A 16,208-nucleotide genomic window follows, 5' to 3' on the forward strand; every position below is an offset into this window, starting at 1 on the left:
GAAGCTCCGCCTCTCCGCGTATGTGATTGGAGGAGAGTTTAAAGCTGTCCCTCTATTCGTGCATCTGATTGGCTGAACGGAGCTATCTGTCTACCGTGCAGAATCCAGGAGGTGTGCCTTAGAAACCACAGTTTGGTTGACTTTGCAGAGGGAGGCGTGATCGCAAAATTACATTTTTCCATCATTATCAGTGTTGGAGGATGAAAACTCTCCTCTTTTCATAAACAATTACTCGTTTGCTGATCCAAGGTATATAAGCATGATTTTTCCTAGGATGCATGTTTCAAACACAAATCATTGTTTATGTATAAATAAGCCTACATATGTTGTCAAACTAAGTCCAGATATTGCAAAAAGGGAGCCCAAGACTCTTCTCATTTATGTTGACATTTGAAGGTATTAAATTGCAGTTTCTCCATGTGGATAACCAAAACAAGTTCATGCAACTAGTTTCCGAAGTGGAGTTGGTGTCTTCCAGTCTTTGAGAATAAGTCTTTTTTTAGCTCCATGCCCATCAACAGAGCTGTTTGTATGTGTGAGGGGAGAGTTAAAGAGCTCTCTGAGCACCAAAAGAGAGCCAAGTCCCCATCAGGAGAGACAGTCCTGTAGTATACTAGAAAAAAAATTAAATATTCTTGACCAGAATGGGTGAATCAGTGGAAAGTCCCAAAATAAAAGCAACGTGTACCATAATTTGATTTCACATTTATCACTGACTGGAGACACAGAGGGATAAAATTTATTTCTAACATGACCTTAGAGTAATGAAAATGATGAATCACTTTAAACTGAATTAACCTGTGTCTGCTGTTTATTGAACTATGAATACAGGAAAGCGTGTCTGTCAGTTGTTTCAACAAAGAGGATCATATGTTTACTTATAATGAATTCTTATCAGAATATAACATTCCTCTACACCAGAGGGCCAAATCTGGCCCTCAAGCAAAAACATTTGCCCCCTGAAGCTGAACTTTTCACTTTCGTAGTTTACATCAACACTGTTATTTTTCATAAATCAATTCTGTTGTTCCTCACTTAATTATTAGAAATAAGAATACAGAGCAGAAAAAATAGAGACCTGTGTTTTCACTACACTTGTGAAACAGTGGCTGCTCAGGAATATGTGATTGTTTTTGATGCTGCTCTGTCTGGTATTAAAATTCTGCTGTCATCTGCAACCAGAGATATTATCCATCAAACTTCACCACCAGAATTATACAGAGGCAAGTCAGATCCTTTTTTTGAGTATTAAAACTAATAATGAATGTATAAGGGAAATAATCCAGAGGGGAACAATTAGTAAACTTGCTTCTGTATTTGTTTGGAATAATATGTATAAATATGGTTATTGCCATAGATTTTTTTTGTTTGTTTGTTTCAAATAAGGTGGAAGAAGTGTCTAATCAATATTGCACAGGTGTTATCCCGTTAATTCAGCTATTGTAAAATATCAGTTACACATTTACCCTCTTTGTTCCTTCTTTCATCACACAGATGAAGCAATTACTCATCTTTTTTTGGGACTGTACCTTTAGTCAGACTTTTTGGTATGGCCTTAATCTTTTTTAAAAGTGAAAATTAGATACTCAAAATTGAATTAATTGTATTTTGTATTTTCTGCTAATGAAATGTCACTATTATTTAAAATCCGACCTGGATGCACTAAAATACAGCACAAACTCGAAAGCTGCAAAAACTAGAGCCTTATGTAGTGAATCAACAGGGGGAAAAAAACAGTTCCAGTTCATTCACAGTTGATTTATTAATCGTTCCTTGACAGATCCATTTCTGATTGTATAAAATAAGCCTCCTTCATAATTTTCTCTCTCAGTTAGAGCTCTAATAGATACTGTAAGGCAAGTCATAATTTAAACATTTACAGTGTTTACATCACAGAAAGGCACATTTAATCAGAACATGTCCTATAAAAAATGGAATGATTAATCATAGACAGTCAATCATAATCCAGATATCCAAATAGAAACATCAATAATAACACAAAGTGGGCATTTTTGCTGATGAAGTGTCAAGAAAATTTGTTAGTAAAATTCAAAATACACAACAGCAAATTTTCAAAACAGAAATGCAACCTTATTGTCTTCATGTTCTACTTAAAATCCTACCTGGATGCACTAAAATACAGCACAAACTCTACTGGAGCCTTATGTGATGAATTTGATTTATAAGTGTTGGAAAATGCTTCCACAAGGGGGACAAAAATAGTTCCAGTTCATTCATAGTTGATTTATTAATTGTTCCCTGTCACATCCATTTCTGATTGTATAATACAGGCCCGCTTCAGATTTATTTATTTCACAAGCCAATCATTTTCTTTCTCAGTTAGAGCTCTTTCTTTAAACATTTACAGTATTTACATCACATTTAATCAGAACATGTCGTAAAATATGGAATGATTAATTAGAGACAGTCAATCATGATCAAGATATCCAAATAGAAACACCAATAATAACACAAAGTTACATAAAAGAAAAAAATATCAGATATAAATCAGCTCTCTGCACAAATTTATCTTCTTTTAAACTCCACAGCCACCTTCCACACGTCAGCTCCCTTCTCCAGTGTGATCTCCTCTGATAGAGACTCGAGCTCCAGCAGAGGTGGAAGGTTTTTCTGGTCCAAATGGATCTCTACGGTGGACCTGATGCTGGACACAGCAGGGAGGGAAGGCATGAAGAAAACAACTGTTAGCACTGCATCCATTGTTTTCTCCACAAGCATTCCTATTCACTTCCCTGCCCAGCTGCTGATTCAATAGAAGTGACCTGCAACTGAAGGGGGGGGGGATACAACTTAAGCTGCTTTCCCCTGACAGATGGCTGCCTGGAGGGGTCACGCTCCGGTTCTGGAAGTCAAAAGGTTCCAAATCCCAGGGGGCAACTCTGGGTGAGACCTCCACACTTCAGTGTGATTAAAGCTGTCTAAAAATCAATGGATTCCTTAAGACCAGCGTGGTCATCTTTGAACTGACAATAGGCACACTTCTTTCATTCACAAGCTTACAAAAAAAATGCTTATTTCTAAAAAACACCCTCTGGCCAAACTGTTTTGGAAATTATTTACCATTTGGTGCATTACCTCCTACAGAAACTCACAAATGGTCAAATATTTGTCGCTATGGAGGCGGGGGATACAGATGGCTTGTACTTACTCCCACTGAGGTTGGTAACGGTCTTCTAGCACGGAGTTGCTCGTCTTCAGCAGCAGAATTTCATGCAGCTCCAAAGAGAAAGTGTCAACATCTGTGGCACTGAGGAAGACCTTCAGCCCTTTCTTTTCTTCCTCTGACAGCTTCTGCTGGAACTCCGAGGGCAGTCTCTGAAACGGGTCCTGAAACACGATCATGAATGTGTGTTAAAGAAAATGTCGCCTAGCTCAAAACTACCAAATCACTGCTCATAGCTCAGATTTTTTCAGTGATTCAAATAGTTAAAATAGTGGCGTTTGTGGCAGAAACTGCAGTACTGACAGAGTTCCTTAAATTAAGTTTTTATTGGGGTCAAACTCTGGGCGCCTGCCGTGTCACACAGCACACTTCTAACGGATTACAGCCCTGAAATTTAGCTCTCTGTGGTGTTTGGGGTCAGTCACTGGTAGCCAGCAGGGGTCACAAGCGAAAATAATGGCACAAATTTAAAAAAACGGTGTGGTCACCACGGGTGGAGTTTCTTTAATGTCTTCAAAGGGCTTTGGTGAATGCACACTATAACTGTTTTGACCCAAAAATAAGGAAATACAATGTTATTATTAGATTTTTTTCTGCCACATCCTGTAAAGTTTTATGATTTTATCAATACTTACTTGCTGTCTTGTCAGCATAAGCTCAGATTTCCAACAAGTAAGGAGCTGCCAGGTGGATATACTGTGTTCCAGTTTGCTCTCTGCAAGACCCTAAAATGAAAATGAAATAGGTTTAAAGTGTTTTAGTTAGATTAAGACTTTGGCATGAATAGCAGCGTTCTTTCATTTGTTTCCAAAGTGAAAATTAGTGTTAATAAAGTTGTCTTTAATGGGAATTTTGTAGTGAGAAAAACAAGAAGAAAAGGATGGTGTAACAGTGCATTGCTTACAAAATGAGATCAACATAATCACATTCTTTGCATAACTATGTTGTAAGGGAAATAGCTGTGGGTTTGGAGGTTTTGTACCTTGGCTACAGTGCTGGAAATCTGCGGGCCCATCTGCAGAGAATTAGTGAGGTAGGACAAGAGTTGACCTTGAGGATCCCCGCCTGTCTTGCCAATGAAGCGTAGGCCGATCTCCACCACATGCACGGCGTCACAAACGTCCGTGTATGAACGCAGCACTGTCCTCATGGTACTGGTCACCGAACCCTTCAGCGGTTCCTACGACACAGACGGCAGAGAAACTGTCAGCAGGCCAGCGAGAGGAGTGTGCAGGAAGGAATTTGACCTCTTAACAAAGTGGCCTCTCAAAATCCTACAGGGGAAACTACTGTGAACATTCTTCAGCTTGCATTAGTCAGTTCCAGATGACGACTGTGGTACTGTAAAGTTCATAAGTAACTGAAACACTCTTTACCTGATGAATCTTTCCTCTGACCTCATTTAGAACCACAGAGAAATCCTTAAGATGTCTGTTCAAGTACCTCGAGGTGTCCTGGTTTAGATACAAGTGGATACAAGTGCCGGTTAGAAGTATGTCTGATATTATCTGACACCACCTGCATGCAGTTGTGTGAATAGTTTAGATCTTTACCGCTTGGATAAGTGGTTTTCCAGCCAGGAATCGACGGGCAAATTGGGTTTGGATTCCTGGAAGATCGTAGGTCCCTTCGGTCTCCCCGCCTTTCTTCAAGGTGTAGTGGCAGTGGGCTAAAACCAGAGGTAGCAGCTCTCTTTCTGGGTGGCACTGAGTCAGCTGGGTTTCTGATATCCTCTCCAAAGGAACACTGTACTCACTGGGGAAATAAAACGGGAGAATGTCCAAGATCGGCCGTATTAAAAGTAGGTTTATGGCTATTTTCAGACTGAAAACGGCACTGCACGAAATACATCCAAGGGGCTAAAATGGTATGGATGTGTTAATAATAATTAAAGGCACTTAAAAATGCTTTACCTAGATAAACAAATTAGCAAAAAAAGTGATACAGAACAACAACAGAGCAGCAGGAAAGACACAGTGTTAAAAGTAGAAAGCAAATGCAGTTAAAGAGATTAAAAGACTCTTTTAAGTCTCATTTAAAAATATCAAACTAAGGGCTGAACATTAGCTAAAAGCAGTTTTAAAAAGGGAAGTTTTGAGAGCTTTGGGGCTTTGGGATGGGGAGTTGCAGAATGGGGGCGATGTGGTCATGAGGGTGAGACGGGTTGAAGAGGCTGGCGTCAGAGTTTTGGACATATTGGAGTTTATTGAGAAGCTTTGAGGGTGTGATGAAGAGGTTACTGTTGCAGTAGTTGAGTCTCAAGTGTAGTTGTGTTGCTATAACTACATGTGAGGAGATGAAATATGATACAGGAAGCTGAGTTTGAGCAAAATATCCATTAGTTTGAAGGTTTACTAGACGCTAAAACATTGCTCAGCGGTTTATATATCCATGGGACAAGATCTTATCAAGGTGACAATCACTTTATCTTCTGTTTCGACAACTGGAAGCTAAAGTAGAATCACAGCACTCCCATGACAAAGTTATCTACCTGCAAAATGTGATTGCATGCATTTGTTTGGCTAACAAAGTGTGAGGATGAGGTTCTACTGTTCGGGGCAGCAAGAGGTTCAGATTCTCTGCCAGTTCAAAACATGGATTTAAAACTGATTTTTTAAGTCCTTTTAAGCCCTTTTTCAGACCTTTTTAATACCACATAGTATGCAATTTAAATTAATACATGTTTCACAATCATACTGTGACTTCTTATTCCTAATGATATAATTCATTAAATTAATGCAACCTGTACCTGGATAAGTACAGTAAAATGAATGTATTGATTAACCCATGTAAAAATGATTAATTCACTGAAGTTTTTGCCTCCTGCTGGAGGTGTTTCCGGGCACGTCCAACTGGTAGGAGACCCCGGGACAGACCCAGAACACGCTGAAGGGATTATATATCTCTCCTGGCATCTCCCAGGAGGAGCCGGAGGGCACTGCTGGGGAGAAGGTTTCCTTTACTCAGTCTGATGCCACCGTGACCCAGTCTCGGATAAGTGTCAGAAAATGGATGGATGGATGAAGTTTTTGCTAAAATTGGCTGCTGTAGCTAGCGGTACTGACTGATTCTCCAGACTGAAACTCCATAAAAAGCTTCCTGCAGCACAATCCACTGTCAAAAACAATCCAAATTTAAATGTATAGGTGTGTAATTACTCCCAACAGCCTGCAATCTGATACAAAAACATTTTATAACTAATATTACAGCAGGTAAGAGAAAATATTTAAGATTTGTAAATTAAATTTGAGACTTTTAATACTTTCTAAGACCTTTTAAGACCTGCAGATATCCTAATATTTTTCTCACATAACTCAGGAGAGGACATTATTAACTAAGTTTTCATATTTTTACATATTAAAGACGTATTAAATAGACGGATTTAAGGAGAACACTGAAGAGTAACAGTTGGTGGTGATAATGCTGCAGTTGAAAGCAAACTGTCACTGAATTGAAGAAGACACAGTGGTCACATTGAACTCAGTGAAGAGGCGAGTCAGACTGAACGCCGTCTTAAAATCACCTCAAAGAAAAACCTCAACAGTCTTCACACTCGACTCCGGACGGGTTGTACTGACCTGTCCTCCTGGAGGCTCACTTTCCCCGCCTCTTTCACCAGGCTGTTGTGAGTCTCCGACAGGAAGTCCACCAAAGTTCGGAGACACGACCCCGGTCCGCGTCGGCAGGGTATCAGAAACTCCCCGGTGCTCTCGGTTGTCACCTCTCTCTCACCCAAATCTGCTGCTACATTTACACACAGACACACAGACAGACATGGGAATGAAGTCATGCATCTAATCACTAATCTTCATAGAGGCCTGAACTGATTCTGCAAGTTGGATCCAGTCTGGATACAACAAATAAAGCTGCAATAATGTTAAACGATCCTTCTATTCTTCTACTATTAAGTAAAAAAACACAAAGAATTATTCTAAAAGAAGCAACAAAATATCATTTTCCTGTTATTTCACTAAACATTATGATACCAAACACTGATGACTTCAGACTGTTTGCATTAAACAGTGATGAAGATTGCTTTTAAACTAACATGTAAAGATTAAATAACTTCATGTATATCCTGAACTTAAAAAAGCAACAAATTTAACAATTTCCTACATTTGTATGAAATGTGTTTACTGATGTTAGCCTGAAAAATGTTAACCATGCAGCACATATCACTCTAAGCTATACTAATAGCTGTGGTGGTTATAGTGACATTAGCAGTAATACCCTTTATATTAACATTACAGTATTTCATATTGATAACTACTGACATCTAAGTGATTTGATTAATCTTTCCTGCATATTTCTGCATTGAAGCACCATAATTTATATCTTATATACTGTATGTTTTAATGCAATGAATGAACTCCTAATACTGTACAGTCCAGTTAAACGTTAATGGAGACATGCTTACAGTTGTTTGCCACCTCTGCTCTGAGGCAGTTCCACACCTTGATGAATGTCTCCACTCTCTCAACCAGCATCTTCTTCTGATATCCTAACAAACATCACCAGAGAGTCGAGTTTACATAAAGGTTTGTTTGCGTGTGTGTGTGATTGTGAAAGTAGGTTTTTTACATGTTAACATACCCGCTGGTATCCGCTGTAACATCTGTGCAATGGTCTGAGATGTGGAGTCTGACGCCAGAGGAAACACCCTCAGCAGGTCTGACTGTAGAGCCGCCAGCTCCGGCAGGTGATGTAACTGCCTCACACAGTGAATCTGAGATAAACACATACCAGCAGAGTCAATGCGATGTTTCAAACCGGAGTCTGGCTCCAAGAACATTTCATCACAAATGTCAGAACCTCATGAGGTCTTGCAGGAACGAGAACCTCATGTCTTGCAGGAATCAACATGTTAATGCAACACAAAATATTCAAGCAACACTTCACCTATTTTGCATTTATAATCTACAAACAATTAATAAATAGTTTCTAACACACTATAATGTAGTTATAAGAAGATATAAAGAGATTTTTGTTAAAGTACAGTATTTTTCAGCAACTATAACTTCTTCTAGCAAGACATATTTCATATTATTACAACTGTGATTTATTATATTTTAATTCATTATCTGTTTATAAACCAGAATCCACTTCTGGTTGCCCACAGGATGTGTCACAGTCGTTAAGAAATGCATTAAGAAACAGTTATAGCTGCTTATAACGGCATCATAGTGTATTATAAACCACTTTAAGAAACACGTTTAAAAAAACAGTTAAAACCATAAAGTACAACTTAGCAAATTTGAGACATATTAGAAACTGTCTCTCTTTGGATGCAGCCAAGATATTTATGCATGCTATGATTCTTTCCCGTATGTCTTATTGCATCACATGTTGGGGGCAGGTTGGAGAAACAGACCTAAAACCTCTTGAGTCCTTATACAAACAAACTCTAAAAACTCTTGACAAAAAGCCAATGCATCTCCATCACTGTAGGGTACTGGAGAAATTTACTGAGCTTTGAGAATTTTAGATTATTCTCAAATTTGTGCCTAGTTTATAAAATTTTAAATGGTTTTGGCCTCCTCCACTATGTGACTTTGTGTGCATTATGTTAGGAGTAAAGGGGGCGGGGTTTATAGTTCCTCTTTCTTCCTTTCCCTTTCTTAAACTGGACTGGTTTTCATTGAGAAGATAACAAGGGGGTGTGGTTAAGCTGCGGGCTGATAAAAGGACGCCACGGTGAGGTGCGCGCGCAACCACTGGAGAAATGTGAGGCCGCTCAGCTGGGAAAGCGCGAACCTTTGAAAGTGATACGAGTTGAGTTAAAGCCCAGAGAGACGTCCTTTTTAGAAGCGTTCGAGACCGTACAGCTTCACACCTTTCCTGCACCCGGACCCTTTAGTAAAACCAGTTTTGTTCTTCGGGGACCCATCCCCCAACCACCAAAACCTGAACTGAACCGCCAGAAGGAGCTCGCGGCTCACGAGAGCAACGCCAGAGCTGGCGAGGCCGAGTCGGAGGGACTTGCACTGCTAGTCGGCGTAGCAACCCGATAAGGTAACCCACCTCCAGACTGTCTATCTCTAACACTGGAAACCAGTCCATCTTTCTCCGTATTCTTCCACGTTTTCTCCTCTTCTACACCCTCCAGGTTAGGACTAGTATTGGTTCATTGATACTGAATCCCCTAGACTTGACTAGTCCGTAACATAATTTGGGGGCTCGTCCGGGATATGGATTCGAAGCGATTAGAGTTCAGTTAGTGAGTTACATCCAAGCATTCTGTTTGCGGGAAGAGGCACAAGTGAGTTGGATTCAGCTCGGGAAAAGTTGTATGTTGCTAGGTTTAGAAGTAGGCCATGGACATACAGCTACGGGCAGAACAGCTGCTCGGTGCCAGACTCTCGTTTTAAACAGATGGTTGTGTATGTATGTAAAACTCAGCTAGCTAGACGAAAGGTTAAGGAAAATTTATCGGGTGTGTCGAGGTTAAAAACGAGGATAGGTCTGTAAGTTGACGATAACAGTGTGGCTTAGCGGGTTGGTTGACGGCTGGTGTTTTGCTGCTGTGCGCGGCGTACGGGTGCATTGGTTTGTGGTCCGTGTGTAAGTTGTATTGTCATAAGCGCTGTGTGCGACTTAAGGGTGCATTGATTCGCGGTCCGTCTGTAAGTAGCAGTGTCAGGAGCGCTGTGTGACTTATGTTTGCATTGATCTCTGTGAATAGAGTGACCTATGAGCTACCTCCTGTTAGCAGGTTATATGTTTAGTTTATGGCCATCTGATAAGTTACCTTAGAGGTAATTTTTGCGAGGCCCTTGTCTCCTTTGGTTACCCCCACCGGTGAGCGCTCACTAACGGTGACTATGGCTACTTTCAGAGTAGAAGAGTTTTGCGGGAGCGATTTTGGGCGAAATGAGTTGCGTAAGCTTAGAAAAGAAGATTTGCTTGCGGTAGCTCAATATTGTGAGGTCGAGATAAATCCAGAGGCTAGAAAGCCAGAAATTGTGGAGACTCTCATTTCAGCGTTACACCTGCATGATCCAGTACAGGAGAGAGAGAGGGAGGAGAGAGAGAGAGAAAGAGCGAGAGAGGGGGAGCGGATGTTTCAACTTGAGCTGGCAAAAATGGCAGCAAGAGAGCAAGAGCAGAAACTTGAGTTGGCAAGGTTGGCATTGGAGCAAGAGAAGCTTAAAGCTAACCACAGTGTCCTACAACGTAAGCACGAAGCTCGTTTTGATGTTTCCAGCTGTTTAAGACTAATGCCAAAATTTAACGGTGATGATGTGGCCTCTTTCTTCGAAGCTTTTGAAAAAGTAGCCAAAGAGCTAGAGTGGCCTGAAAATAGGTGGACACTGCTTATCCAGAGTGTGCTTGAGGGTAAAGCTCAAGAAGCTTATGCAGCCTTAGATGCATCTGACAGCCGAGACTATGATGCTGTAAGGAAGGTGGTTTTGGCAGCCTATGAGGTGGTGCCAGAAGCCTACCGACAGAAGTTCAGGTCTCTGCAGCGGAAACAAGGTGAGACTTTCCTTGATTTGGCTAGGCAACAGGAAGTTGTGTTTGACAGGTGGTTAGCAAGTACCAACACACATACCTTTCAAGAGTTGCGACAACTTATACTAGTGGAGCAGTTTAAAACCAGTTTACCCCGGCACATGGAAATACATCTAAATGAGAGGGGCGTTACAGAGCTGAGAGGAGCTGCTATGGCAGCGGATTCTTATGAGTTAACGCACAGAGAGGCGCCTTGGAAAAGCAAGGTTGGCAGACAGGATAGGAGGCAAGCTACCACTGACAGGCCTACAGAGGCTAGCGTGGTTAAGCCTACTCCTCCCTCCCTGCGGTCTCAAGGACCAGGGAAAAGGTATGAGAAGCCTTTCATTCCTAGAAGTGATGTCATCTGTCATTATTGCAAAAAGCCTGGCCATATAAAGTCCAGTTGTCCTGGTCTCAGGAGAAGAAATGGGGACGAGAAAGTTGTGGGGTTGATAAATGCCCACCCACAGATTGGTCTTTGTGAAGTGGACAGCGTGAACCTGCCATCCTGCCCAGTAGCAAAGGGGTTTGAAGGTTTTGTGTCAAGGGGGGCTGTTTCTGGGGCACCTGATAGGGAAATGGTCCCTATATCCATCCTGAGGGACACAGGGGCAACACAGTCCTTATTGGTTCAGGGTATTATAGATCTCTCGCCCGCCACCTATTTAAAAGCTTCTACCCCAGTGAAGGGTGTGGGAGGTGGTTTTATTAGTGCTCCTTTGCACCGGATATTTCTGGAGTCTAACATTGTAAATGGGCCGGTAGTGGTCGGCATTGTACCTTCCTTGCCAGTTGAAGGGGTTGCCTTGGTGTTGGGAAATGATTTGGCCGGTACTCAGGTTTGCGTGACACCAGTTGTGTGTGAGAAACCTTGTGAAGTCCCAGAGACCATGGCTTTGGAAAGAGAACACCCCGAGGTGTTTACAGCTTGTGTGGTGACGCGTGCTCAGGCTCTGGCTGCTGAAAAGGGAAATTACAGCGAGCAGGATGAACTGTCTGGTGGGTTGGCTGATACCTTTTCGCTAGGCTAGCTGAAGTGTCACCTTGCTCTCAGTTCACTCGGGAAGCCCTCATATTAGAGCAGGAAAAGGATCCTTCTGTAGCTCCATTGAGACAGACAGCTGCTAGTGCTGAGGATATGAAAGAGGTAGCTGAAGGCTTCTTTATCCAAGATGGAGTCCTGTTGAGGAAATGGCGGCCTCGTGATCGTCCTGCTGAGGAGACATGGACCGTTAGGACTCAAGTTGTGCTGCCTGAGAGTTTTAGGGAGGAAGTCCTGCGTTTAGCCCATGAAGTATCCATGGCTGGTCATTTAGGCATCCGGAAAACTCAGGAGAAAATCAGCAGACATTTCTACTGGCCCAAAATGCATAAGGACGTGGTGTCGTATTGTCGTAGTTGTCATGCTTGTCAGGTTGTAGGCAAGCCCAACCAGACCATCCCAGCTGCTCCCCTCTGCCCTCTACCGGTCATGGAGGAACCCTTTTCAAGGGTAATGATTGATTGTGTTGGCCCTTTGCCAAAAACTAAGAAAGGGAATGAGTACCTCCTGACTATTATGGATGTTTCTACGAGGTTTCCAGAGGCTGTGCCATTGAAGTCAATTAAAACCAGGGTCATAGTGGAGGCTCTGCTCCATTTCTTTTCTAGGGTAGGTTTACCACTAGAAGTCCAACATGATCGTGGGTCCAACTTCACTTCTGGTGCATTTCAGGAAGTGATGCATGAACTGGGAATTAAACAAATTATGTCATCTGCCTATCATCCTCAGTCCCAAGGTGCAATCGAGAGGTACCACCAGACTTTAAAGTCTATGATTAAAACCTATTGTGTTGGTTACTCAAATGACTGGGATGTAGCTATGCCATTTCTATTGTTCGCTATCAGAGACTCTGTGAATGAGGCTACAGGTTTTAGCCCTTTCGAGTTGGTTTACGGACATCAAGTGAGAGGACCGCTGAGGATGGTGAAAGAACAGCTGTTGCAGTCCGCCGGGCAGACAGATGCTCCCAGTGGAGTTTTGCAGTATGTAGCATCTTTCAAGGACCGGCTGCATACAGCTTGTGACTTGGCCAGGAGTAACTTGGAAGCAGCTAAGGGAAAGATGAAGGCTCAGTATGACAAGAAGGCAGTGAAACGTACCTTCAAGGCAGGGGACCAGGTTCTGGTTTTGTTGCCCATGGGTGGAGATAAGCTAGGGGTGAAATTCTATGGTCCATATAAGGTTATCAAGAAAGTGGGTGCTTGCAATTATGTTGTTGAGACCCCCGACCGGAGGCACAAATCACGAGTATGTCACATCAATCTCTTGAAACCTTATTATACCCGTGACACTTCGTCCACCGTGTGTATAACCTCTCAAGTTGCTGTGGAAGAGGAGACAAGTGAGGATGATGATGTTGGGTCAGTGGAGCCTGTTACAGCTAGGCTGAAGAATTCCAGCGCCCTGGCCAATCTCAGAGAGACACTCAGTTACCTCACTACAGAGCAGAGAGAGGATGTAGTACATCTAGTGGACCAGTATAGTTCTTTGTTTAAAGATACCCCTGGCTTGACGAAGTTAATAACCCATGATGTAGACACTGGTGAGGCTACCCCCATTAAGCAACATCCGTACCGCATTAACCCACAAAAATGGGCTCAGGTGAAGTCAGAGTTGCTGTATATGGAAGAAATTGGTGTCATTGAACAGGGCTCAAGTGAATGGAGTTCTCCCTTAGTCCCTGTTCCCAAGCCTGATTTAAGCGTACGACCTTGCATTGATTACCGAAAGGTTAATAATGTTACTAAGACTGACGCGTATCCCATACCCAGGTTAGAAGACTGCATTGATAAGATCGGCAAGGCACAGTATGTCTCAAAGTTTGACTTGTTAAAAGGCTACTGGCAAGTGCCGTTGACAGAAAGGGCAAAAGATGTATCTGCCTTTGTGACGCAGGAATGTTTGTATCGCTGTCGAGCTCTCCCGTTTGGCATGAAGAACGCGCCAGCAACCTTTCAGAGGTTAATGAATCTGGTAACCTCCGGATTACAGAACACTGTAACCTATTTAGATGATGTGGTTTGCTATAGCTCTTCATGGTCTGATCACGTGCAACATATGAGACAGTTGTTTGAACGGCTTGAGCAAGCAGGGTTGGTAGTCAACTTGCCCAAGTGTGAGATTGGAAAGGGGCAGGTCACATACTTGGGGCACCAGGTTGGTCAAGGTTCGGTGAGGCCAAGGACTGCCAAGGTGCAGGCCATTTTAGACATGCCTGTTCCAAAAACGAAACGTCAGCTAATGCGCCTTTTAGGCATGTGTGGATTTTATAGGCGGTTTGTCCCCAACTTCGCAGCGGTGACAACACCACTAACAAACTTGCTGAAGAAGGGAGTGAGGTTTAGCTGGTCGGCAGACTGTCAGAAAGCACTGGAAATGGTTAAAGCTATCCTAGCTAGTGAACCAGTATTGGTGGCTCCGGACTTCTCTGTTCCATTCAAGCTGGCAGTGGATGCTTGTGATGTTGGAGTGGGTGCAGTGTTACTACAGACTGATGTGTCAGGGATAGATAGGCCGGTTGCCTACTTCTCTAAAAAATTGAATCGCCATCAGAAACGTTATTCTACCATTGAGAAGGAGGCCCTGGCTCTAGTTCTGGCAGTTCAACACTTTGAGGTGTATGTCTGTAGTGCTGGAGGTGATCTGGTGGTTCTCACTGACCACAACCCATTGACATTTCTAGCCAAGTTCAAAACGTCCAGTCAGAGAGTGTTCCGTTGGAGTTTAATTTTGCAACCGTACAACTTGACAGTAGTGCATTTACCAGGCAAAGAAAATGTTATCGCCGACACCCTGTCAAGGGGATGAACATGTGGTGAGAAGCCGTGAGTGCAGTGTTTATAGTAATGCACGTGTATTGAAGTCAAGAGACTGTTTATATTATACATTGGTATAGTCTTTCACATTTATAGGCATAACTCCAGAGTAGACGTTAATCATGTCACTAGTGATAAGATACCTTTTATACTAAGGGTCAGAGACTAGACATGCCAGTAATGAGTGTGCTAATGTGATGTGTACATTGTTGTTTTTAAGAAAAGAGAAAAGGCTAAAAAAAAAAAAAAAAAAAAAACATAGGTGGAATCCAGATGGGTTTTTTTTTTTTGTTGTTGTTGTAAGGGGGGAGGAATGTTAGGAGTAAAGGGGGCGGGGTTTATAGTTCCTCTTTCTTCCTTTCCCTTTCTTAAACTGGACTGGTTTTCATTGAGAAGATAACAAGGGGGTGTGGTTAAGCTGCGGGCTGATAAAAGGACGCCACGGTGAGGTGCGCGCGCAACCACTGGAGAAACGTGAGGCCGCTCAGCTGGGAAAGCGCGAACCTTTGAAAGTGATACGAGTTGAGTTAAAGCCCAGAGAGACGTCCTTTTTAGAAGCGTTCGAGACCGTACAGCTTCACACCTTTCCTGCACCCGGACCCTTTAGTAAAACCAGTTTTGTTCTTCGGGGACCCATCCCCCAACCACCAAAACCTGAACTGAACCGCCAGAAGGAGCTCGCGGCTCACGAGAGCAACGCCAGAGCTGGCGAGGCCGAGTCGGAGGGACTTGCACTGCTAGTCGGCGTAGCAACCCGATAAGGTAACCCACCTCCAGACTGTCTATCTCTAACACTGGAAACCAGTCCATCTTTCTCCGTATTCTTCCACGTTTTCTCCTCTTCTACACCCTCCAGGTTAGGACTAGTATTGGTTCATTGATACTGAATCCCCTAGACTTGACTAGTCCGTAACAATTCGCTCAGTAAGTTCTATTAGATCCTCCAGAATATCCTCTATACAAGATTGTACCATAACATTTCGTCGCACTGTATTTGGGCAGCAACTCAGTGGAACGTCCTACTTGATGATATGAAGAACTGTAGTTCAATCAATACAATCAAGGCCAAATTAAAACATCAACTAAAGACGAATCAGCTGTGTGACCACTGAGTCTAGTTTACATTATTAATTTTTAATTGACATTGTGGGTGTATGTGATGTGCTGTTGTGTGTAGCTTTGTATTTTGTATGGTGTGTTCTGTGTGTTTTTTTTTTTTTTGCTTTGTACTGTTTGTTGTTGTGCTGTTGTATGTTTTGATTGTAATGGACTACAGATGCAAATTAGCTTCAAGCTAACTCCGGTGCAGTGCATCATTTATACTTAATACTGCACACTGTCCCGTTCAATAAATCAAATCAATCAATTTATTAATTGTTTATATACTGATTACAAATGCTTAAAAGGGGAACCTGAAGTTAAGAGTTATATATTCAATATATTAACAAGTAACAAGTGCAGATGACCAGATTTTGGCTTTTAACTTTTGTTTATTGTGATTATGAGAAAACTTACTGTATTTTCGCACAAAATTTAACATAAATTTAACATTTTAACATAACTTTTTTTCCTGTAAAGCACTTTGGTTGTTTGGCTGTTGTTTTTAAATGTGCTCTATAAATATATCACATTTTATTTGACATTTTCTGTTTCACTACTGTTCCCAGTTTTC

At 42.1% G+C, this 16,208-nt stretch overlaps 1 protein-coding gene across 1 annotated transcript in view; it reads right to left on the reverse strand.

The window, feature by feature from the left end:
• Window positions 1-1,737: 1,737 nt before the first annotated feature.
• The window catches only part of rnf213b (ring finger protein 213b), a 48,815-nt gene continuing 34,344 nt past the window's right edge, over window positions 1,738-16,208 (reverse strand). Inside the window, exons 58-66 of the mRNA XM_042396671.1 lie at window positions 7,778-7,910; window positions 7,602-7,685; window positions 6,763-6,928; window positions 4,738-4,939; window positions 4,561-4,638; window positions 4,167-4,364; window positions 3,820-3,909; window positions 3,170-3,348; window positions 1,738-2,665 (exon numbers count right to left, since the gene is read on the reverse strand). Of these exons, the coding sequence (XP_042252605.1) occupies window positions 2,527-2,665; window positions 3,170-3,348; window positions 3,820-3,909; window positions 4,167-4,364; window positions 4,561-4,638; window positions 4,738-4,939; window positions 6,763-6,928; window positions 7,602-7,685; window positions 7,778-7,910 (1,269 nt within the window). The 3' untranslated portion in view covers window positions 1,738-2,526. The remainder of the gene's footprint in view (window positions 2,666-3,169; window positions 3,349-3,819; window positions 3,910-4,166; window positions 4,365-4,560; window positions 4,639-4,737; window positions 4,940-6,762; window positions 6,929-7,601; window positions 7,686-7,777; window positions 7,911-16,208) is intronic.

Source organism: Thunnus maccoyii, chromosome 20 (assembly GCF_910596095.1).
Source record: "Thunnus maccoyii chromosome 20, fThuMac1.1, whole genome shotgun sequence".
Classification (NCBI taxonomy): Eukaryota; Metazoa; Chordata; class Actinopteri; order Scombriformes; family Scombridae; genus Thunnus; species Thunnus maccoyii.